Source organism: Sceloporus occidentalis, unplaced genomic scaffold (assembly GCF_023333645.1).
Source record: "Sceloporus occidentalis isolate IW3139 unplaced genomic scaffold, rSceOcc1.0.p SCAF_127, whole genome shotgun sequence".
NCBI classification, from domain to species: Eukaryota; Metazoa; Chordata; class Lepidosauria; order Squamata; family Phrynosomatidae; genus Sceloporus; species Sceloporus occidentalis.
Genome location: NW_028317107.1, coordinates 553,028 through 577,953, shown reverse-complemented (window position 1 = coordinate 577,953; position 24,926 = coordinate 553,028). Strand labels below are relative to the sequence as shown.

Here is a 24,926-nt window from a genome sequence, read left to right as displayed (position 1 = left end):
GAGGGTCTACGATGATGTTTCTTGGTGGTCTGGTCTTTGGGTTTTTAGGGCAACACAGTAGAATCTGTAATCTTCAGTGATAAATGGCGCTTAATGTCTGAAATTTCGTATATGAAGAACTTTTGGCCGTTAGGTATGGAGATACTTAATTGGCTTTAACGGGGAAAAAAGTGCAGCAAAACAAAACTTTTAACCCCCCACTAAAAACAAATGTTTCCACGCTCATGCGGTCCATAATGTTTATCACTATTCGCATGTAATATCTCCATTAACACCCTCTTCCTTAAGCAACCAAATAACACACACACACACACCAAAAACAGACACACAGACACACACACACACACACACCAAAAACAGACACATTCAAGATTCTGAGATTATCTTGGCTTCTGCGTTGGGCAGCAGTTGAGGGGTTAAATCCGGCCGTGCGCCTGGCGGCTGCGCATCTCTCTGGGGGGAAGCAGCTGCAGTTTGCGTCCGTCCGGGAGGTCATCCAGGCGGTGAAGTCAGATAGTTGGGTGCCTTCCAGGCCCCCCTTTTTTATTTATCTTTTTAAATGTATTTTTTCCTCCCTCTCCGCTCTGCAGCAGTGATCTGGTATCATCGCTTATTCTCTATGTATATATCCGCAGGGCCCCTGTTACCCTCATTATTATACCCTGCCTGGGGCAGGGAGACTTACATTAGCTCAGCGGTCCTTGTCACGCCAGCTCTTTACATTACAGTTCACCTCTTTTTGCCTTTTTATTTGTAATGATGATAAACCTCTTTTCTCGGTATATGGGGGGAAAAAAACCAAACCTCAGATCCGATCTACTTTTTCAAGAGGCTGTTTGAAAATCACATCAGTTGTGGACTCTGCCCGTTACTAGGTCGTTGGCCTTTTCTGTTATTTGGAATATAGTTTTGGGGTTTAGTTTAGATTTTTTGTTTTTATCCAGACTACAAATGGTGAGCTGGTCCTCGGTAACGTACGTCTGCGTTAAAAATATATCGTCGAATACGAGTTCAAGAAAGAAAAGTGTATTAAACCTGCTTTACCAGGATGTGTTTGAATTTCTTTTGAAATAGATTATGTGAACACAGCCTGATCACAAGTAACATGGCAAATATCTAACGATAGGAATGCTTGCATCTGCACTAACTGGCGGTCGGGTCTACAGTCATGACCCTCACCTAGGTCATTGAGTGCAGGATTGCGACACGTGTCCCGGTTAAATGCTGGAATGTGGCTCCATCTCTGTTACCCAAACCAAACCACTTTCACAGGCAGCTTAAATCACATAACCACATTATATATATATATATATAATTTGTTTCTGCAGGAGCTTGTACGCCTCATGATAGAGAAGCAAGAACGCCCATCGGCTACTACACCAGCGAAGCCCACCTTGACTGCATGCAGCACAGACAGGTGAGTTTTGCTGACTGACTTGTATTTTATTTGGCATGTAAGGGCCAACGCCATGTGTGGCTCCTTTTAAACTTTGTATGAACGTGTCATCGTTAACCGGTGCTTCTGACGTCGTTATCCTCGTTACTTGAGGACCCTCTGTTTTGTTATTGTGCCGCCTATGCCCACCACCAGTATCCGCTTCCCTTTCTTTCCACTCCTGCCCCAGCATGCAAGAGCTGCCATTGTCCGATCGCGAGCTGGAAATCCTCAACAAGTCCCCGGAGACGTGTCAGGAGGTACAGATAGACTGCGTGGACGCAGATGACGCGGCGCCTCCGAAGCCCCCGCTGCCCGGGATCAGAGTGATGGAAAACAGGTAGATTTTATTTTTTTTCTGGCTGTTTGAATCATGTCCGTTCACCAATCCTCTACCCTCTGTAGTAGAAGCTCCAATTTGTTCCACGTTCAGTTTAATCGATACTTTCTCACAGTGGCTAATTGCCTCTGTTCCTCTCAAGAGCTGCCTCGTCTTCCCACTGTTCCATTAGTCCTCTTGATCTCACATGGTCTTGCATCCCACCAGCTTTATAGATTTCGTCTCCTACTTTCATAAATTAAAAAAATAAACTACTTTTATACATTTCCCCTCATGCCTTATTGGAAAGAGTGGCTCTTAATTGCTTTTCGTCCGTGTGTCAGAGACTGACGCATTGTCTGCAATCCACAGGAACCGGGGGGATCCGTTATCTGAGAAGGGTTTGGGCTTTAAAAGTGCCATATCTGTACAAACGCACACGTGTAAAATTGTAGGTTAATTTTATTACTTTGTACCTCTCGCTCCGCAGCCCGCCCCCCGCCTTACCTCCAAAGAAGAGACAGTCTGCGCCTTCTCCCACTCGTGTGGCCGTAGTTGCGCCCATGAGCCGAGCCACGAGCGGATCTAGTTTACCCATCGGGATCGGTAATCAGGTTTGTGCAAAAAACAAAAGCCGTCTCATTACCTGGAAGTCGAAGCAATGAAAAGAAAAAAAAAATAACGCTTTCTTTGATCCTCTTTTGTCAAGGATTTTGAGGTTGACTGTTACGCGCGGCGCAGGTTATCAGGCGGAAGCCAGTCGTACGGAGGGGAGTCTCCGCGGCTGTCGCCCTGCAGCAGTATAGGGAAGCTGAGTAAATCGGACGAGCAGCTCTCCTCGTTGGACAGAGACAGCGGGCAGTGCTCCCGAAACACGAGCTGCGAAACTCTGGGTAGGACTTTTTTTACACACTTTGTGTGCAATACACAAAGTGTATTATTACCTTATTGGTTTTTTTTTTTTTTTTTTTTTTACACAATCTGCTCATATAAAGGTGTACGCAATGTACACCTTTATATGAGCAGATTGTGTAAAAAAAAAACAATAAGGTGTTAATAAGCCGCTGATAATACCCTTAAAGTAAGCAGTGTGACTCAAACCCATATCTGCCATAAGACTGTAATTGCTTTATTGCTGACCTTATCTAAAGCAGTCCTGCTCCTGGGCTAATCAAGAATTAAGGACTGCTGGTAGCATTCATAAAAATGTCACCTTTCCAGGCATTTCCGCTAACAAGCCCTTTGAGCTTTACTTAAATTGTGAGAAACGCTGTCATAAATAAATCTCTTTACATAAATTGTTTTTATTTATTTTATATTAATATTTTGGTGCTCACATGTTATTCCCCCTCTCTCATTTTTTTCTTCTCCGCAGATAATTATGACCCCGACTATGAATTCCTGCAGCAAGATCTTTCAAGTGCAGACCAAGTTTTAGGTCAGGTGACCGGTGTCCTAAGTCCTCTCCCCGAATCTTTGGGGGAGTCTGGGTCCCCATTTCAAGCACAGAGCTTCCAGCTGCCTCCGCACCCTGAGCTCAGCAACTCCTCGGCTGTGGAAATGCCTCCCGCGCTACCCGAGAAGAAGAGAAGAAGCGCCGTCTCCCAGGTGGCAGATGGAACTATTGGCAACCGCGTCTCCTTCGAGCGGCATCCCTCTCAGTACGACAATATCTCGGAGGACGATTTGCCTCCGCATGCCCCCAGTGGTACTCCTTTTGCTGCTGTCCCACCCTTCCAGCCAGGGAATATCTCCCAGGTGGAATTCCTGGCTGGCTTTGCTCCTGCCGAGTCTGATGGGATTCCAGAGAGCCCTCCGCCTCTTCCCGAAAAGAAGAACAAGCATAGTAAGAGTCGTGTCCAACCCCCCCCCAATATAATTGCTGTAATTAGTACTGTTCCCACAGTTACACTGACATGTTCTTTATCATTGCATGGAACAGCGATGCAAAACCAAAGATACGTTGAAGGAAATTATACCCCCGAGCTCAGTATAATTTAGAGTTCAGAGAAAAAGTCCTTTGCTATCAGCCATGGCAATGTGAACAAATTGTAATCATTTTATAGGCCTAACCAACATGGAATGCCAACAGCTGTTCTTTGCACAGTTCAAGTCTTCTCCTCCTTCCACTGATGATAATGCATCATGGACAGGCGGAGGTCTTGCTTGCCTGTCGGCATACAAGACCATGCTAAGTAGGAGCACATAAAAGATTTATCTGCTATACCAAAGTGACTTTGACAAGGAGATACATAAAATAAAATAGTACATAGGACATTACCAGATTCTTTTTTTCTTTCTCAGTCATAGAAAAGAGTCTTGTGGCTCGATTTCTCATCCCTGTAGCCTGATGCAGCCGGGTGGGAGATTTATCGAGTGGGTTGTGGCGTGAACTCCCAGCTGTTGCTCGGATTCCTCTGCGCTAACCCATTTTCCCGCTGTGGTTAGCTTGCCATTTGTAAAATCATCTTCTTGCAGCCAGACATTGCTGGGTCATCTCGCAGCTGACTCTTTAAGCGCATCGCCGGCCAGTCTGTGTAAGATCAGTAAAAAACCACTGGAAGCTTCACTGCTCCCCCCTGGCATGATCAAAACCCGTAAAACGTATTATTCCAAACACTACGCTCGGTCTGTGAACGTGTAAATGTCTACCAGGTCATATAGAGGTTTAAGAATGTCCAAGCCGTGTACTGATACAGTGTTATTCCGGTCATTGTTCCCTCAAACGTCCTATAATACTCGGTTCTGCAATCTGTCTTCTAGTGATGACCTACATGCGTTTCGTGGAAGACTACTCTGAGCCCCAGCCGTCGGTTTTCTACCAGACCCCGCAGAACGAACACATCTACCAGCAGAAGAACAAACACCTGAGAGAGGTTTATGGCTTCAACGACTCATTCAACAGCTCCGACATGGGCCATGAAAGAGCCCCGCCGCCTGCTTTACCCCCTAAACAGAGACAGATGGTAAGCCGACTCTGTCCCCCCCCCCTACCTCTGCTCCCTCCCGGTTCTTCTCACGGTGTAGACTTACGGCTCTCATCGGCCCTCTGGAACCTGTCAGCGAGATGATAGTTTCCTCGGGTTTAAGTAAGCAGGAAACGAATCCATGGCTGCTTCCGCATTATGGCAGGTAGAACCAGAGCAGCTCAAGCTTGAGCAGATCTCTGCTGCGGATACAACATGGACAATACATTTTGTAAAGGCCAGGCAAACTCCAAACCCAATAGGGACAGCTGTTTGGTAGACTCTTTTCGGAAAGGTCCTACAGGGTTTTCTTAATCCCGTGCCAGTTGCTCGATATCCTAACCCATCCAAAGGCTTGTAACAATCCTCGTGGTCTTAATATGTGCCTTTAAGCTCCTCGCTATTGAATGCCCCTCCACATTTAGTGTCAGCTGCTTCAGAGAGTCCCATGTTCGACAAGTCCTAGATTACAAGGAAAGACTTTAAGACGATTGTCTCCTTTCCTCTTTGTCGCCCCATAATGTAGCGTTGTATTGAGGTGCGTTATTCTGTTGCGTATGTGTTTGATGTCACGTTGTGATGTCACCACAGGAGCTGTTTTATTTTTCTGTCCTCCATATTTTGTAATCGGTGTTGTCACCTCAGCTTTAGTGGCACAGAATTTTATTTAAAAAAAGCAAATCCTCGTTGGCAGAAGTTGGAGTTCTAAAAAAATAAATAAAAAATAAAATCTCCATCTGCCTTTGAATATCAGACATTATTGTGTAACCTTATAAAAATAGAAAGTTCCTCAAACCTTTCGCAATGTATAACAGCCGCGACATCTTGCTCGTTGAAAATGATGGCCTTCGGCCACAGCTTATAATAATCCCGGAAATGCCTCGATAACCCCTGCGATTGTAGGCCGTAGTAAGGACGTAGAATTGTCCGAACCTAAAAGCCATCTAGAGATCGTGTCAGGGATTTTATGTAAATGTCTTGCAGCTATTGAGCTGAATACAACTGTAGTTCAATAAGCAGAACTGCGTTGGCTCCTTAATGTTTTTTTTAGGGACAGTCTTTATTATCTTTTTATCATTAAGTTGGACGCTCGCCCTCCACCGTTTCGCTGCTTGCCTTGCTGCTCAGGGTGCCGTTGGTTTTAGTGTTAGCGTGCCACGGAGGGGTGACTATGGAGTTTCATTGAATCTCTTTTAGAAAGTAACACTTATCCATAGGGATGGCAGTATGATGAAACGGACGATATGTGTCTTATGGTGTTCATGTCGCAGATCAGCGGGAAGTAGGAAAATGTATCGTTTCTTGCCGTTTTTTTCCCCGTTGAGCTTTGTGGACCGAGCGGTTCATACGTGTGTACGGGATCCTTTCTGTGCTCTTCTTTACTTTCTCCCCCCGCTCCTCTCTCTGTCTCCAGTTCTCCCAGCAGGCCTCCTTTGCTGCCTCTTCCTTCTCCTCTGTCTCGTACTGTGCGCAGCCAACCAAAGGGGTCTTCGCACCCGAGGACACCGGCCTCCCTCAGGGCATCACTCTGTCCGTCTCTAACTGCTTTCTGAGCCGGCACGGCTCCTTTCCCGTGCCTTCGGTGAGTCCCGTCTGTATCTGGTGCGGAGGTCCGGGAATAGATTATGTGGGGGGCTGCAGGTTTCTCTGATTTCCTCTGGCTGACCCCCCGCCCTGACTCCATCATCTCAGTGATCAAGTCTAACACCTTAATTACATTACCTTTGTTTCTATAGCGCCAGCGATGGTGAGAATTTCAAATTGCCAATAAAACACATGCCACGACATATTGGTAGAGAAGAAGGGAGCTCTGTTCTTGCAGGCTTACGATCTATTTACACCCCGCAACTGCATAATAAAAGCTAGCGAGCTGCACATCTGCGGGACGTTTCTCGTAGTAACCGCATAGTAACCCACATCTGGCTCCGTAGCCCACATGGTCCATTCCTCCATGACGTTGGGGGTTTATTTGCACAACAGCTGCAGGAAATACAGGAAAAGGTATTTTATTTTACAATATATCAATCGCGAGTAGAAAGGACTTTATATTAGTCAAAGTCCAAATCAACCATAAACTCCTCGCGCTGTGACCTGTACACATGGTTCTGTGTGATGTTTTATGGATAAGAACGTTTCAGGTTTATAACTGATCCGTGGATTTATTTCCATAGCGGTTTATAATACACCGATTAGGCGACGGAGCCCTTTGGGTTCATGTGGCTGGATGACCGGGCCCCCCGCCGTACCCGGGGCGTGATGATTCGCTAATAACACTTTCACAGTTAGGATTTTTGGGGTATTTGCACTCTTTTATTTTCATATAAATGACTTGAGGACCCTCGTCAGCTGAACGCAGCAAAACCCAGAACACAGACAGCGTTGCGAATATATCTGACAGATTCAGGGTTAATCAGTACCAGCTTCTCAAGAAGGAAACGTTTAAGAATGCAAATTTTTGAACTCCTTACTGAGTTCAGCTGGAGAGCGGTCTAGTTTCCCGGGGGGGGGGGGTGGGGGGGGGGGGGTTTGGCTACCGAACACAGCTGATAGATAGATATATATATCTATATAATATATATATGATAGATATAATATACCGCTCTACCCAGACTGTCACCTGTTCTGCCTGCCGTAATAATAGCCCGGGAGGGGTAATGGGGTTTGCGGGGATCGGCTTTCACAGTTGAGAGGTGAGAAGAGCCCGTTGTGGTCACGCAGAGGCTCCGGAGCATATGGAGAGCAGATGAAGCAGGGAGCGGTGCTCCTGCATTCCGGAGTCCCCGCGGTGCGACTCGCATAGCTGGCATTCCAGACTCCGGCACGCAAGAATCCCGGGAAGGAAGGAAATGGCAGGGAGGACGCGGGGTGGGTTTACAGAAGATGTGTCGGAACCTCCTTCTGGACAATTGAAAATGAGAAGCCTTTCCGTTGGGCCCCCCCTCGGGTGTTCAAAGGGTTAACACACACTAATTTCTCAAAGTGAAGCGTGTCCGTGACCAAACGGCACACGGCTCCCGAGCTTAACGCCTGCCTGATGCCTTTCGGGCCATGCTAGCCGCCCTTGTGTTGATAACGTTCCTTCTGTGTCGGCGACTAAACTGCTTTTACACTAATCTTGCTTTTCCTTTTTTTTACCTCTTCCTGTTTCTCTCTCCCTCTCCCTTTTTTCTTGCCCTCCACCCCTCACCCCCAGTACAAGTCAGTTTTCCGTTCCTACTCCCAAGATTTCGTCCCTCCCTGCCAGGCTCCTGCCCTTCCCGTGCTCGGCCCTGCCGTCTTCTACCCCTCTCCCTACTCCCCAGTGCTAGCGGAATCTGCACCCCCAGCCCCTTTCTGCCCTCCCCTACCCCCCTCTCAGAGCGGCAGCTCCTGCGGGACCCCTTCTGCCTGCCTTCCCTTCGAGCCCCCTCTCTCCGGCTCTCTCCAGTCTTCAGCGGTGAGAACAGGAGGGATCTCGCCCATAGGCGTTAATGGGTCATTTGTGAATGGCGAGTCCAGCTTCTGTCCGTCCGTCATTCCCGCCACCCCGCTTTTGCTTCTGTGTCCATTGCTCGGCCCTTGTGAACGTGTCTTACCCCGCGTGTTGCTTGTGTTTGCTTTCATGCCGTAACCTTTGGCTAGACGTCGGAATCTCGCAGCAAGGTGCCAAAAAAATGACTTTTATTTAAATAAAAATACCCATCGCTTTTTAGGTGATATTCAGGATTTTGGTTTATTGTGATGGTTTCCCCATTCCATATTTGCATTTTTTTTTTATTTGAAATCATTTGCATGTTACAGGCTTCCTTTAGCTGAAAATACACTTTTTTTGTATTGACAATAGATACGTCAAAATACAAAAAAAATGTGCGAGGAAGCTGTGGTCGGTTCTGCAGTTTTTTTTGCAGAAAAGCTGCCTGTCTGTTCTGGATTCGCTCCTCCGCTGGGTCCAGAAGTGTAATAATTAACATGAAAAAAATCATGTATTTTTACGTAAAATGTGATCTTTTGGGACGTTCTGTCTTTTTTTTAATAATATGCGTTACCTGTCCTAGACCAACACACACTCTCTGCTTCCGACAGAAGACTTTAGCTTGGCTTCGGTTTAAAAAAAGATAAAAACATGGGTTAATAAAGAAAATATCGGCCGTGGTGCGTTGTACGGACACGGCCGCTATAAATCTCCTGCTTCTTCCCAACGTAGAATGAAAATGCCGGTGAGGAGACCGGTGAATACATCAACAGTTACTCCTCCGGGCAAAGCAATGGAGTGCTCCCTCCGTGCGTAAGTAGGGGCGCAGCCGGGGGCGTGCAGCGGGATTTTTAAAAGTCGGACCTTACCAGCTGCATGCTCGGAAATACTAGACGCAAGCCCCTCCGACCTTCCTGCTGCGCTGGTCCGCGGGGGCCGCATGTCCGCTAAACGCTCTGCTCCCTCCGTACTAACCAATAGGATAGCAAGGTATTGCGGTTAAGATCTCACATGTATGTGGGGTGTCTCCCCCTCTCCCGTTAAATATGTCTTTATTACACGGCGGTTCTGGAAGACAGGGGTCCGGTTGGAGAAACCTTTTTTTTTTTTGGTACCTTGCTGCGTAGAATAAGAAGTAAGGATGGATTCGCTGGTTTCCGCCGACCCAAACATCGCTCACACGGACGTGTAAAGATCTGTGTCATTAACTCCCTTCCTGTTTCACTTCGACTTCCCAGCCCAACCGCGATGTTAATTTCCGGCTTTAACCAGAACTATCTGATTTCTCAGCAAGTTGTCTATTTATAATCCCCCCCCCCCCCTCCAATTTTCTAACACAATCCAGAAGAGACTGATGGACCGTCCCTTGCTTTTCTATCATCTCGGCTCCAAACATGGCTCGTCATTGCTTTTTTCCCACTTCCCGCTGTGACTTACAAGTGTGCCCCCCCCCCCCCCCGCTGCCATTTCTGAAGCAAAACACCCGACATGTGTCGCTCTGCGTATTCCGTGTCGTATAATGTGCCGTCTTATGTCATCATCTGTGAACAGTGGCTGCCAATTAATTTTGAGTAACAAAGCTTAGCGTTTAGGCTGATGGAGACCTGCTGCTTATAAATAATCGGTAGAACAGAAGGTATCACCTGGTTTCTGCCAAGTTCACTTTCATTCCATTTGACTTTCTTCTTGGCGTGAGATGTCGACACCATCCAGGTCTTTGAATAGACTCTAATTATTTAGTCGTTTGTACACCGGCTTATTTTTAGGTAGATTAGTGCTAAAGGGTCTCCCTCGGGTCTCAGGCAGGTCCCGTTGTCCATGGAAGGGAGTTTTAGTGAAATGCGGTGAAATTACATTTCTGGTTTGAACGTTCCCTCAGGAAACGCCTTTGGGGAATGACGGCCACCAGTGCGGCCCCTCATCGCAGCCCTGTATCCCTGGCATAGATGGCCACGAAGCTATGGAGAGGTAAGTGATCTGTGCTGAAACATACCGTGGTCATGCTGCTTTGAAGCAAAATGTGTAAAGACCCCCCAATAAGTCAAGGGTGGAAGATCCAGCAAACCCCATCAGAGCCCTTCTGCTGTATATGAGAAGTGATGCTCCGCTGGCCGGATCAATGGGTCCGTTTTTCTCTTACTGTTTTCCAAACCTCAGTTTCCACCTCCTCGTCAGAAGTTACCAGTTTGGAAGTTGTGTATTGCCAGGTTCTCGGGCAGCGTACATTTTTTGGTTTCATTCTTCTGTCTCCTCTCAGGCCACCAAAGTCCCCAGATGGACAGGACGACAACCAAGAGAAGGCAGAGGAGGGCGAAGAGACCGACGAACTGTCCCTCGTCGATCACAACGAAATCATGGCCAAGCTGACCCTGAAGCAGGAGGTGAGGCACCTTTAACGGGAAGCTGGGGGGGTTCATCCCGGGTCGTGGGCTAACCTTCACCGGGCCTGTCCTTTGTTTACACAGGGAGATGACGGACCGGACGTGAGAGGAGGCTCCGGCGATATCTTACTGGTCCACGCCACAGAGACGGATCGTAAAGGTGGGTTGGGAATCCAACATCTCTAGTCCAGTCGGCTGTCGCATTATTTACCTACCCCTGTTTCCAAACCTCACGGGGCTAAATTTGTTTTATTTTATTTTGGTAGAGACTTTCACATCTTTTCCCATTTAATAGTTTGATTGCCCCACTCGGGAAAGGGGGGTTAAGACCCAGATATTTGGTTTGCCGCAAAGCGACGACTTTGCTTGCTTGTGCGGATGAATGAAAGCTTTATACAGGAGTGACAGACGTTCAGTATATTTTACAAAAAAAAAAATCATGGTTTTTTTTTTTGTTTTTTTTTTTTACTTCTGCTGCCTATAAAAAATATCTAAGCCCATATTTCAGCAGTAAATTAGGACTTGGCTAAAACGAAACAGCGGAAGTCCCTTTCTTCATGCGCTCTGTAATAGAATATCCCTCGCAGGCGCTGAAATATTTGTTCCAAGTTTTGGGCGCGCCTCGTGTCATTCTGCTGATGTATTGATGTAATACGTTATCCAGTGAAATAACATTGAAATCCCCCCAGGCTGTTACCGCTGATGTCATCGCTTGTTATGGAAATACCGACAGCCTAGCGTTTAACCCTTTAAAGGAGGGTGACTTGCCTTCATATGATTTCAAAGCAGCTGTGATCGCAGGGTGTTCCTTTAACCAAGGAATTCATTTAATTTAAATCTTTTGATACTATGCTTGTTGAACAAGTCTCTTTTTTGCGTTTTATGACCCGTAGGAGAGACTTCGATGATAGCGGCTGTTTATTTTTTGTATTCTGTGTTTCATGACGTGGTTGTGTCTCCTGCAGATCTGGTTCTGTATTGTGAAGCCTTCCTGACTACCTACCGGACCTTTATTTCCCCAGAAGAGCTTATACAGAAGCTTCAGTACAGATATCCTTTAAGGGTTAACTGCGCATTTTTCGCTTAGGGGTTCCAATGGGTTCCTTTCCAGCCCATCTTGGATCCGGTACATTGAGACTAGTAAATGATGGGTGGGGGTCATCCCTGTTCTTTTTAAATGGGGGCCGTAGTGGAACAGATGACTGTCCGCTTCGGGCTCTTTGAGTCGGTCTGCTGCCCCCTGCTGTATGTCCTGTGAATGACCCTCTGCAAATGACTTCACTGAATGTGTTCTTTAACCCAATTCCAACATATGAGAGGTTCTGTCACTTCCAAGACACTTTCAAGCAGCGCGTGAGCAAGAACACCTTCTTTGTGTTGGTGAGAGTTGTGGACGAGTTATGGTAAGCAATATGTCTACCTGTTACAAAGGGAAATCTGTCTGGATAAATCTTTTTCTGCACCCCCCCCCCCCAAAATAAATAAATCATGCTGCCTCCTATAACTGAATGTGAGCTTCAATGGAGGTCTGTGCTTCAACAGCACAAAACTGCATTGATTTCACAGCCGACTCAGCCGGTCATGGGAGATCAGAGGATCTCCCCGACCAGCCTGTGAGAATCGAGACTGTTGGGAGGTATGTGGTACCCACGTAGACAGTAGAGGTCGTGTTATTGATTCATTTCTTGTTTATGTTGTCGTTAATCAATCTCTGCTCGCTATTGTGACCCTGCCTTTTCTCTCCTATACTCCAGCTTGGTGGAGCTGACCGAGGAGATCCTGAAGCTATTGATGGAACTCGTTTTCCGTCTGGTGTGTAAGGGAGAGCTGAGCCTGGCGCGCGTGCTTAGAAAGAACATTTTAGCAAAAGTGGAGAACAAGAGGATGTTGGCCGATGCCAACTCTGTCCCGAAGCCTCTGGCTGCCAGGGGGGTGGCTGCAAGGTAAGTGCCGCCGATCGCTGTACATAACCACCAGGGCGCCACGTACCACGTAAACATTAGGAGCTTTACCGACGGGACCCTCAAACCTGTAAATGTTCTCTTCTCTCCATCACAGACCAGGGACCCTGCACGATTTTCACAGCCATGAAATCGCTGAGCAGCTGACCCTGCTGGATGCCGAACTCTTCTACAAGATAGAGGTAGGGGCAGATTCCAAGCTTTGGGGGTACAGAATGGCTACTGCTGTTCGTCAGCCATATAAAGCGAGCGGTCCGCTTCCTTTACTTTTAATATAAATTCCTGACACCAGCAAAAGTCATTTTTTTGGTTGCTTTTTTGCTGCAGATTTCCTCTGTGTACGTCAGATGAATGCAAGCACCCTGCACAGTGTACCTCACATCTAAGGACTTATTCCTGGTCTTTAGTGTCCTTATCTTTATCCTTTTAGATCCCCGAGGTCCTGCTCTGGGCCAAAGAGCAAAATGAAGAGAAGAGCCCGAATCTGACACAGTTTACAGAGCACTTTAACAACATGTCCTATTGGTAAGGGGGTCTGTAAGCACGCGCTAACCGCAGGAGGCTTTTGCCTTCGTAAGAGCAGCGCGCTTGGAGCTCGCCATATAGTAACAGGTCTGCTCCCACCCAGGGTCCGGTCAATCATCATGCTGCAGGAGAAGGCCCAGGACCGCGAGAGATTGCTGCTTAAATTCATCAAAATCATGAAGGTGAGAGATAGAGGACGACTCGCTGTGTAATGTTGGTTACTGAACAGCGAGATAAAATATGATCTTTGTGTAGCCTCTACCTGCGCCTTTAGACTTCAGGAGCGACGATACCTTAAATCGTTTGCGTCTGCCTCGTGGGAGATGTTCCTTATGTCGATTGTCTCGTGCTAACCGTGGAAACGTGACTTTTAGTCTAGATGGAGAGCTGCCGACGTCTTGTACGTCCAACTCAACGTATTTTATTCCAAACACCCTAATTCAGAAAAAAACCTGCTTCATGTAAGCAAATTCTCCACATCCAGATTCAGCACCTTAGGGGGTATTACAGGTCCTCAGAGAGTTGAGGGGTAGCGAGTAGCTATTCCTCCTCTGGTTGGTACTTTTTTCGTTTCACTTCCATCTTTTTTTCTCACTACAGCACCTGAGGAAACTGAACAATTTCAACTCCTACCTGGCGATCCTGTCCGCGCTCGACTCCGCTCCCATCCGCAGGCTGGAGTGGCAGAAACAGACATCGGAGGTGAGTGTGAGTGCCGCTCCTGGACGGCGGATTCTACCTGTGAGCGCCGCTCCTGGACGGCGGATTCTACCTGTCAGCGCAGGTGTTCTACACCGTGTGTGTTTTATTCTTCGCAGGGCCTGGCCGAATACTGCACTCTGATCGACAGCTCGTCCTCGTTCCGAGCCTACAGAGCAGCGCTTTCCGAAGTGGAGCCTCCGTGTATACCTTACCTGTGAGTGGTTTCAGCCGTTTTACCCTCGCGTTCTGTCTAACAGATGTATTTAAAACGTAGGTCTTACCCACTGAGGAGACGGTTTAACGTATAGTCACGCTAGCCTCTAAGCGCATATTAAGGAGCACGGAATCTGCCGGAGCTGCGTAACAAAAATTGTCAAGTGGCTTCCATTGCTACGACTTCTGTCTATGAAAGCAAATAAAAAGTGCGTGTCCTAGATATCCGAGGCAGAAATATTTTTCTCTTTTAGGTTTTTAATATATTAATATAGTTAATACTTTGCGAATGTATTTTAGTGCCGGGGTTTCAGGTTTGTCTTCTTCATTGGGGAAAAAAATGGTCCCAAAAAAAACCTTTTGAGAGGCTGACAGAGTGTCTTATGTAAGATTTCCTTCGTCTTTCTTGCAGGGGCTTGATCTTACAGGACCTCACCTTTGTACATCTGGGTAACCCAGACTACATTGATGGCAAAGTGAACTTTTCCAAACGGTGGCAGCAGTTTAATATCCTGGACAGTATGAGACGCTTCCAGCAGATGTGAGTTCATTCCCTGCACTTTTAATCAAACCTTTTTCTTTGGTGGGATTTGTTGGGAAGTGCTTGCTTGCTACTTCTCCGATATTTGTCTTAATTTCTCTCCCGGCTTGGCTTCATCCTTTATTCATTATTTATTGATGGCAGCCTACCGTAGGTATATTATTTGGAGAACCCCAGGCTATTATAGAATTTGCTTTAGACACTACCCAGTCTTCAAAGACTTTGATTAACCGCTCAGGGTCCATCTCTTACCCTTGCCATGCGTTTATTGAAATGTATAACAGTATCCTTAAATTGATAACTAATAAGTGTTTGCTGAAATAATGTAACTGTGAACACTTATGTCTGGTGAAAATAGAAACCCAGGTCTGACGTTTTTCCGTGTGCGGTGTCATTGCGTGTAGTTTTGTGTAGTCGTCTTCTATAGTGCCGCAGAAACCCCCCCCCCCACCACGCACGGATAGTCTGCCGTATCGCTTTCCCTCTCTATGAATCTTCTTCTGTTTCCGACAGACATTACGAGATCCGCAGAAACGAGGAAATCATCTCTTTCTTTAATGACTTCAGCGACCACCTGGCCGAGGAGGCTTTGTGGGAGCTGTCCTTGAAAATTAAGCCGCGCAACATCACGAGGAGAAAAACAGAGAGAGAAGAGAAAACTTAAGTGCAAGTAGGTGGGACTGAAGAAGAAGGGTGGGCAACGTCCACGACGCGGGTGGGAGGCCGCCAAGCAGAAACCATAGAAGACGTCCAAGAGACTCGTTGTTTACGGATTCTTATCGCCGTCTCTTGGAGGACTCTTCCTGAAGACCCCCCCCCCCAAATCATTTGTGCAATCGAGGATGGACAGAGCCGTGCCGCGTCGGGATGGTCTTCATTGTCTTCTGCTTGGTGTTTTTGGTGTGACTAAAGAGTCACCCAAACTATTTGGACAGTAACTGACATAAACGAACGAGACAAAAAAAAACCCGACATAACAAAGAAAAAACTTTACAATCGCACATTTCCCAGTTATTTTTGTATTTTATTTTGCGTGTTTTGGGTCATTCCCCCCCCCCCCCCCCTACCATTACATTCCCTCCCCAGCAGAGAGCTCTTGTGGCTCCTGTAAATATCAGTATTCTGTTCTAGGAGGGAGGGAGCTTTAATGTGATATGTATGATATATATTTTTTTTATGCTCTTGCATGACTGGGAGTGAAATGTACATACCGGAATAATAATAAAAAGCCCAGAAAATAAACCTCTGTGTGTGGAAATTGGTGGAAACTCCTTAAGTCGCTTGCTTTCGAAGCCTACAAAGCAAGCTTCGGAACGTAACCAACAAATGGCGTATTTGGAGAAACTCTCCGCCACTTGATGAACCGCCTCTGGACTGAGTATTTTCGATACGACCATAACCGAATACAAATGAAAATAGGGCAAGCTAAGGCTCTTGGAACTCCATTGTCTCTAACAAATGAGAAGGTTCTACTTTCTAACCTCCGTCTATTTCATATCGTCCGGCCTTTTAGTGATTGGGCTTCTCACCCTAGAGTCGTTTTGAACGTAAGAATCGGAACGCGGTTTGTTACTTCGGATTCTGAAATGAAGCTCCCAACATCGGTCGTTTTTTTGATAAATTAATAATACAATTTTTTTTATAGCTGGAAAAAAAAGAAATATCTACAGCACATAAGCAAGAAACACACAGAAAGGAGGAAAGATTCATCGGTTTATACAGCGTGTACGGCAGGCAAACAGGACATGAGAAGTAGCTTGATTTTGCTAGTTTACACCCAGATTAATTTACAAATAGATAAGTATGAGACTTCTCAGGGAAAATAACTGGTGACTTGAGTATAGAGATAACACTCAGTGAGTTGAGTGCTTTGTCTGGTAGCGTCTCCCCCCAATGGCGAATATACTCCGAAAATCCCTCCTCCGTGCAATGTGAAAAATGACTGCAGCCGCTGATTAAAATACTCAGGTGATAAATTTAAAAAACAATATTTTATTTTTACTTAAATGTCCTCTGTACATATAAATACACGCGTACCTTTTGCGGTACCTAATCAACGGAATTATCTCTATAAGATTTTTTTTTTATTGTCTTGCATAGACCCATTCTAGGGGGTTTTGATAGATTGTAGATACTGAGTGTGGTTGTCCAGGTTGAATGCATTTTTCTTTGTTGGATATGCCAGTCCACGTCTTGCATAGTCTATAGTGCTTGGTGCCTCCCAGATGCTTCCAGAAAGACCCCATGTCAACTTTGGTGGCTTTGGTTATCGGCTCTACATCTTAATTTTTATCTCGGTGCCCCCAATACAGGACTAAAAACATGGTGAGGAGCGGGCGAGAAAGCCGGCGCTGGTACTCCCTCACCTGCTGATTACCTATCTTACACTAGAAGAACAAAACGTTTAATTTTGTAGGTTGGAGCTGCACCGTTCTTGAGGTTCTAAGCGATGCCACGGAATGGAAGCAATTTGTTGAAAATGAAGACGTGGCTTCCTTGTAAGCCCTGGCAGCGACCGGGTGAAAATCACCATAAGAGCAACGCGAGTCCGAGCTTCCGAGAATTCTTCTCCCAAACGTTAGAAAATAGCCACAACCACGTATATTATCCAGCTGACCGACACGAAGACTCCAAAAAGCAGGCTGAAAAGAACGAGGGACCGAGCTTTGCGGGAAGCTTCCTGGGCCTGGACGACGTCCCCTCTGCTGAGAGCCGTCCGAGTCTGAAAGAGATGGAGAGGTCGGAGAGAGGTGAGACGTGAACCAACATGCTTTGACGCGCCATGTTTTCCCTATAACATTAACACGTATGCTTTTTATTTTTGAGGAACACCGTGGTCGACCTTTCCCCTTTCTGAGGTCACCACCTAAACCCAGCTTATGTTACCATTGGGTTTGGCGTTGGACCAGTACCGCAATACTCCGGACCTACTGGGTTTATTTGCATGACCCATAACATGAGGAAGCTGGAGGAAGGTAAGATTACGCTTAAATACCCCCAAAAAAACCTAGGGGTAAACTCACGGAACACAAAAAAAAAATACAATACAGAAGCAGTGAAAGCTCCTGAAAAAAAACCGTTACGAAACATTATGTAAAATGTAAAGCCTGTTTTTTTTTTTTTTGCCTAGGATTTTTGTGCCTTTGAGTAGATCCTATACATAAAATAAAAAATCAATAAAAGGTTAAAAACATTTAGAGTGCAATTTGCTTAAAAGCATTAAGATTGAAAGGGTTTACGTATTCATCTAAAAATCGCTACCATATAGGCTGTGTTTAAATGGAATATTATTATTGGGCAATTAAAATGATGGAAATGGCGGAGTTATTCTTTGCTGTGGGATCATTGACCCTTTAATAGATTTGTCCCAATAAATAGCGGCGAGGTTAAGCAACGCGGCTTTAGCGATAAAGCTGTTTGGAGTCGCTATGTATACAGAGCCTTTTACAAGCTGTTTTATTGCGGGGTGGATTTATTATGCCGGATAAGTTAAAGTCGCGCCCTGTGCTGGAAAGAAAATTCCCTTTTCTCTTCCTCCTGTGTGCTGTTTTCGTTCTGTCTATATCTTTTTTTTTTTTTTTTTTTTTTCTCCCCAGAAACATGCAGTGTTTCTAGGGGGGGGGAAAGGAGGAATAAACTAAATCTGGGCATTCGTGCCTTTTTAGCATGGAAGTCAGCAGATCCGTCTTCCTTGCAATCCTATTCATACAGAAATGTACTGGACCGATTGCTTGTCCAGCTGCTCGAGACGTCGTCTCACCTCGTGCGAGTATACCACGGCTATGATCCCTGATAGGAAGCAGCAGAAGATCATGACCAGCACAGACTCCACCATGTAGTCCTTTGTCCTCACTTCAGGTCGATGAGGGGGTAATCCCGTGGAGCCATCGTTCTGCAGGAGAGAACAGGGGAAGGCGCCATATTAATGGAGGTGAGCGAGGAACCCAAGGTTCACGGCCTAATGCCATGAGCTTGGAATGTTGGACCGGTCACCAGTTCCTCAACATCGAGGGAGACTTAAGGCAGATGGTACCTATGGGAACTTAAACTTTAGGAGATGCTGATATGGATGCAGTATGACCTTTAGGCGGTGGCTTCCCAAAGGCTGTTGGTATGATTTCATATGAACGGGGATGGAACTCAAGTGAAACGTATACAACGTGTTTGCAAAGAGAGTCCGAGTTCACTGGAAATCGGGTGACCATGAATGTCCCCCCCCCCCCCCGATTACTTTAAACTGAAGCCAAAGATGTGTCTGGATCTAAATCAACAGAGAATGGGCAATCTGATTGCTTCCAGGCCGCGGCATTCTCACGTACTATCTGCACCCCCTCTCTTAGTGCCTTTTATTTTATACGTGGATCTGTAATTTATACGGGTTCTAGTCAGTTTAAAGGGTTACGTCTGGAGATCGTCCCGAATGCCCTTGTTTTTAGCTTTCTAAAAGCCCGCGTCGGCAGCCAATTATCCGGGCATCAATAATTTACAACGCGCTTGAACAAGAGACTCCTAAATTGGACTTCCAAATATCTTATTTCTTTTTTTGTTTCCCCAGAGAGAACTCTCTATCCAGAGGAACAGGCAAGGCCAGAAAGATAAAAAAAAAATCTTGAACCCTTTGTGCTTAAGTATTCTGTGAATATTGTGTTATGGGGGGCCGTGCGTCAGAATCAAAAGCTATGGGAACGGAGCTGTGTTCGGGTTGAAGGTATGTGCTGAACAGCTTCTTATTTTGTAGCATCTTTAAGATGTATAAGGGAACGGGCTAGGTTGGTTTTCAAGACGCCTGTGAAGTCCAAAGGTGAAAATTGCTTACAATGATATAGGGATAGGATCCTGGCGGCACGTTATGGTGGGAGAACACATTCTGCATTGTGGGTCCCGGCTGGTACAGCACTGGCACTTGGCCTGAGAAGTTGGGCTGATACTCTGGGTAGAGCAGATGAGCGATCTTTGGGTCTGGAGGAGAGTATGGTGGAGGATCTCCAATAAAGCCGGTGTTTTCAACTCCCTTGGGTTCCTCCGAGCTGTCCTTGGGCTGGATGCTTCCATCCGTAATTCTGTCCGGTGGAGGGTTGGCTGTGGGGTCCATCCAAGTGGCTGGTGGAGGGCCGGCCTCAACGGCTCTTCTTTCGCCATCTTGCAGGATTCCAAACTCCTCAGCTGCTAAGACAGCATAAAATCAATATGGGCAGAATCATGCAAATAATGACAATATGGTATATCTCATTGTACCATATATGCTCTTTATACCATTTACAATGATCTTTACATAAATGAACCATCTTAATCTACACCGGGACGGTACATATAATACTTTTCCATCAATCAGTTCTATTTTTCCTGCTATGTGTAGCTACAAAATGGCAAACTTTGGAAGAAGGTTTGGTGAGAGGACTTTTTACCCATGGACCTCCTACGAGCTGAAGAATGGTGGGCACCAGTTTAATATTTTTTAACCTATATCCGCTTTTACATATGGCCACAGAACCTGTCTAGAATACAATGCAGATAAAAGAAATTGTAGCTTGAAAAGTCTGATATTAGCCCATCTAACAGACAATTCTTATGAATTCGACTTGGATGTTGCATGGAAGTAGAGGAAGAAGTCCCAAGTAAGTCCATTTCAACCAACAGACCATAATAGCCAACAGACTCCAGGTGACCGCCTGACTGAGACCAAGTCATGGGGTGGACGCGGCTGACGTGTTTCACGCCACCCAGGCTTACCTGTTAACGTTCAAAGCAGCGTGATACATAAATGTTTAAGCCTGGACCCACGTGAAATGCGTCGGGCTGAGTATAATGTTTCTTGGTCTCTGTTGTAGTTTCATTTGCTTTTGTGTTTTTGGAACATCAGTCCAAAGACCAATTCGGCCCCCGTCTAGTCTCCCGTTTTTCCTGCTGTAAAGACTCAAACCTTAGTCGTTGGTCTCATCTTAGATTCAGGAGCCGTATGCCGATCCCATGCATGCTTAACTTCATTCCCTTTATTAGCCTCTACCACTTCTCCTGAGAGGCTATTCCACTTATCTACCACCCTCTGGTACGTTAAACTTGTTTACATTACATCTAAGCCACTGATTCTCTAGTTTTCTCTCTTCTCTCCCCTAAGCCCGACATTAGGATCCCTTAGTCTTCTGATGATTTTTTTCCTGCAAACCATTCACCGCTTTCATCGCCCCCCCTCTGAACTCTCTTCAATATCCCAATATCTTTCTGGATATGGGGTCTCCAGAACTGCCCCCAATACTCTAGGCGTCTCCAGAACTGCCCCCAATACTCTAGGTGAGGTCTGTAGAGATCTGTAAAGTGGCAGAATCCCTCTTCCTGCTATTAATGCCGCCGGCCATACAACCCAGCACCCAGCAACACTTTTTACAACACTTTATTCTTTTGCCTGCCTGGAATTTAAATACAACATTAAGTTCTGATGGAACGTCGATGCAACCATTCATACCTTCAAATAAAACCAATCTTGAAAAAAATGCAGGAAAAAAAACACCGTAATTATTGTTTTTGAGACTGAGTATTGTTGTGAGTTCTAAAAACCACATTATAATAAACCTAATGGCTATTGATGAGTTTTTATCTCTTCTTGCTTTTTCTGTACATTCTGTTGAATTAACGTTTACAGTAATAGTTTTAAAATGCAGACGGAGCCAGGAGTGCTCCTTTCTCTGGCAGGGACCCTCGGAAGCGACTGAATAATTTATAATAGACTTTTCGGAAGAGGCGCTCTCTCGTCTTTTTATGCATGCAGACACATTTCGGCAACAATGCTGCTTTGCGAATGAGAGGGGAAAAAAACCTTTTAAGAGATCACGCGGATGAGAGATGGAAAGCTGGTGCCGCATCAGGACAGGCTCGCCCCAGAGCCGGACTGGGGAAGAAAAGCAGGTATGGCGCTTTAAGGCCAGCGGCTGATAAATGGCGTGCATGTGATGGCGACCACACGTGGCAGCAAGGGTTTAAATGGCCAATACCATCTGGAACCAGTCAACCGGACATTTGCCCGGTCTTCCTGATGGCTAGTCCAAGACCGATCCGGCTGGATCCAAGACCCTCGGACAGTCAGATGACCAAGCAGCCTATCCTTTATACCCACCGGTCCATCCAGGTCTCCAGAAAAACAACCAAAATGGAGTTAAATGGTTAAATGACTGGATCTACCAAGATTGTGTTTAAGCTCGTTGGGACGTGTGACTGTCCCTTTAAAATGTCTGCCGGTTATTTATTGGAATACTATATTATCTGCATACGGCGTGAACTTTGCCCGGCATAGAACTGGCTCTTTGATATCTTATACCATTTTCAGATCTCTTACCTAATATTCATTAACCAGCACATTTATTTTGATAAACATTCACGTGTATTGGGACAAACAAGATGAAATCAAATGGCTTTGGAGATAGCGGCGTTCCTGACAACGTTTATTTATTTAAAAAGTGACCTCACTACGTGAATAGAATAATGCTGAGCATTAAAGCTGTGAGAAAACCATAAAATAAAACAGGATTCAACCTAACGGGAATAAAACGACAACATCCACCTAGGTTTAATTATTAGAACCGATCAATAATAATAATGTATAAAAAAAAAACAAAAAACGTTTTCAAGACAGTATTTTACTGAAATAGAATGTTTTGACTACTTTATATGTGTTAAAGATTTACAAGTCTAATAACAAAGTGTACTATATATATATATATATATATATAGCAAAACAATAGAAAGCCTCTGTTTTAATCTCCCAGGGGGACCATCTCGCTAATGAAGGTCTCGAGCTAAGCAAATAAATCTTAAGAAGTTTTAGAAAAAAACACAGAAACCCTTAGCCTCTGTACCCCCGACACTCACACAATGAACCCTTAGCCTCTGTATCCCCAACACTCACACAACGAACCCTTAGCCTCTGTACCCCCGACACTCACACAATGAACCCTTAGCCTCTGTATCCCCAACACTCACACAACGAACCCTTAGCCTCTGTACCCCCGACACTCATACAACGAACCCTTAGCCTCTGTATCCCCAACACTCACACAATGAACACTTAGCCTCTGTATCCCCAACACTCACACAACGAACCCTTAGCCTCTGTACCCCCGACACTCATACAACAAACCCTTAGCCTCTCTCTTTCAGATGCTCATAAAATGTGCCTCTAGCCTCATAATGCCTGACACTTGACCCAAAACATGGCCTCTGCCCTTGGCCCTCTTAACCCATCACTTCTTTCTACCCTTTCTATCTCCATTACTATGCCCTGAGCTTTCCGGTTCCAACACCCTTCTTTTCTGTCTCTCCAACACTTAGACCTCCCTCGGTTTCCCCAACATTCTACTCCTGCCTTTTCTCTCTCTTTACTACACTCCCCCTCCTACACCTTCACCACTCGCACATTACAAACTAGTTTACATTCCTCGTCCTCTCGTAGCAGTCTCTCTCTCTCTCTCCCCCCTTTCCTCTTGTGTTACGATCATTATCATTCTTTAATGACCTATGTCTTCTGTGGTCCTCTCTCTAAAGCATTGACGACGGTCATGGTATTAGTTATTCTTCAGCTGCTGGAGAGAAACCCAGCTTGCCTCCTCTAATCGCTGAATACGTTCTCACTCGCTGATGAATTGATACTCGGCGTAACTCATCAATTAACTTCAGGGGCAAGTGTGACATCGCCAGGTTCGTTAACCTATAGGACACAATGCTGGCTCTATGATACGAGCAGATGAAGTGGTTTCATAGGAGCTGCAGATCTGGGTCTCACACAGGGGTTTTCGTCTACTTCACAGATCCTTAAGGTTCTTCTCAGTCCTTTTGAGAAGATAGTGCTCTTAACGTCACCTTCTATGGGCATGTATGAGTTAATGTCATGTGACCGATCTGAGTTGCCATAGAGCTGCCGAGTGCAGTATAGGAACTGGATACCGAAACGTATAAAACCTTTATCTCGCGGGTGTCGGGCACACCTGATCTTTGTAATTCTGTAACTAAAACTGGTGTGCAATCCCAACGATTGGAGCGTACAAACATAACAGCCTTTACCTCCCCCAACGCAGACATAGGCTGGAAACAAATCAAACGACCAAACCGTAGCATTTCATCACGGTAAACTCCCAAAGTCCGTTCTCCGATTCCCTTCCAAACGTCCCTAATAAAGAAAACACAAAGTCCGCTCGGAACTTCTAGAGAACCTTCCGGTGACTCAATATCCGAAACCTGTGACTCACATCAGCTACTCGGAAAGATCAATCAGCAGGTAATGTAATGCGTTTCCATTCCGAAACATTTCTGTCTCATCGTAGACCAAGTTGCTTTGAGCACAGGGACCGTCTATTTTTTCGGTTGGTAAATATTCACGCTTTTGGCTATAAGTTATTTGGACCTTGTATGCTGGTTCTTCTAACGATAAGAAACAATTTCAGCTATAATGCTAAAGTTTATAACCAGAAAAAGAAAGACACGAGCGCAATTTAACCAGGCGCCGCTGCTCGTTCCATGGGATACATTACAGGACCACGTCTTAAGTCAGAGGTGGAAGTATAAAAGAGCACTGAAACTGTACCCTCTAATATGGGGACTTTCTACTCAGGCCCGGGGTTAAAGTAATTGCCTTTCAGACTGGGTAAGGCTCTGTATGTTCATTCTGTGTGTTGGTAATATAATATGATGGTGTGGTATCTCGGAGGACTGGGCTCCGCACTTACCTGTAGCCATGACCTAACAATGTCCCACGACAGTGGTCCCTGAGGAGACGGGTCAAAATCCTGCGATTCCTCTTCTAGGAGTTGGTGTCTTGACTCTGGTGGTCTCCTTAATGTCCCTTCGTCATGAGTTTTGTAGGCTTCTTCTCCTTCACCGTCCTCTTATCTACCTTCCCTGCTTCTCATCTTTGTTGACCATTACTAGCCCCCCAAAGTGATGTAGTTGTCCTCCTCTCGGGCGCTCTGCTGCCTGTCTTTCTAGGCACGCTCACACCTTTCCTTCCCTGCTGATCTTCTCTCTCTCTTGTCCTCTCTCCTCCCTTTCCCTCCCTCCCTGCAGTCTCAGTTTTCCTGGCTGAGTTGCCTCATTAATAATTGACAAACCTGTTTGCGGACGGCTGTGCAAATAGGAGATGGGCTCATGGTGCGGTTTTCCCCGAGAAAGCTGGCAGTACCAGTTCCTCAATGGCTTAATGGTTCAAAGGCTATGAATGGATCAGACGGGAGCTTTGTACCGTGTTCAGCTGGGGTATCTCGCGAACCCTGGGCAGATAAGAGGCATTGATACCCAGTAGATAAAGTTCTTATCAGGCTTTAACTTCCACCATGCTTAACCCAACACTATTTGGCCGAGGATTATGTGATCTGTAGGCTAACAAGTCAAAGTTGCCTCTCCTTTCTATGGATCAGCAGGTAATTAGTAGCCAGGTGGGCAACCCACAGAT

At 45.8% G+C, this 24,926-nt stretch overlaps 2 protein-coding genes across 2 annotated transcripts in view; one reads left to right on the top strand and one right to left on the bottom strand.

Annotated features, from left to right (window-relative positions):
• LOC149281784 (rap guanine nucleotide exchange factor 1-like) overlaps positions 1-15,158 on the top strand; it is a 30,357-nt gene extending 15,199 nt beyond the window's left edge. The window contains exons 5-23 of the mRNA XM_089498947.1: positions 1,329-1,417; positions 1,626-1,775; positions 2,245-2,368; positions 2,464-2,647; positions 3,130-3,600; positions 4,518-4,720; positions 10,051-10,139; positions 10,429-10,552; positions 10,637-10,712; positions 11,518-11,602; positions 11,863-11,955; positions 12,307-12,495; positions 12,611-12,695; positions 12,944-13,038; positions 13,142-13,220; positions 13,639-13,740; positions 13,857-13,954; positions 14,366-14,494; positions 15,008-15,158. Of these exons, the coding sequence (XP_089355073.1) occupies positions 1,329-1,417; positions 1,626-1,775; positions 2,245-2,368; positions 2,464-2,647; positions 3,130-3,600; positions 4,518-4,720; positions 10,051-10,139; positions 10,429-10,552; positions 10,637-10,712; positions 11,518-11,602; positions 11,863-11,955; positions 12,307-12,495; positions 12,611-12,695; positions 12,944-13,038; positions 13,142-13,220; positions 13,639-13,740; positions 13,857-13,954; positions 14,366-14,494; positions 15,008-15,158 (2,616 nt within the window). The remainder of the gene's footprint in view (positions 1-1,328; positions 1,418-1,625; positions 1,776-2,244; positions 2,369-2,463; positions 2,648-3,129; positions 3,601-4,517; positions 4,721-10,050; positions 10,140-10,428; positions 10,553-10,636; positions 10,713-11,517; positions 11,603-11,862; positions 11,956-12,306; positions 12,496-12,610; positions 12,696-12,943; positions 13,039-13,141; positions 13,221-13,638; positions 13,741-13,856; positions 13,955-14,365; positions 14,495-15,007) is intronic.
• Positions 15,159-17,072: 1,914 nt separating this feature from the next.
• Positions 17,073-24,214, bottom strand: LOC149281783 (proline rich transmembrane protein 1B-like). Its single transcript, XM_089498958.1, has 4 exons — positions 24,205-24,214; positions 19,311-19,657; positions 18,255-18,386; positions 17,073-17,216 (listed from the first exon to the last, which is right to left on the bottom strand). Exons 1-4 carry the CDS (start codon positions 24,212-24,214, stop codon positions 17,073-17,075), a joined length of 633 nt encoding a protein of 210 aa, XP_089355084.1.
• Between the last annotated feature and the right edge of the window lie 712 nt (positions 24,215-24,926).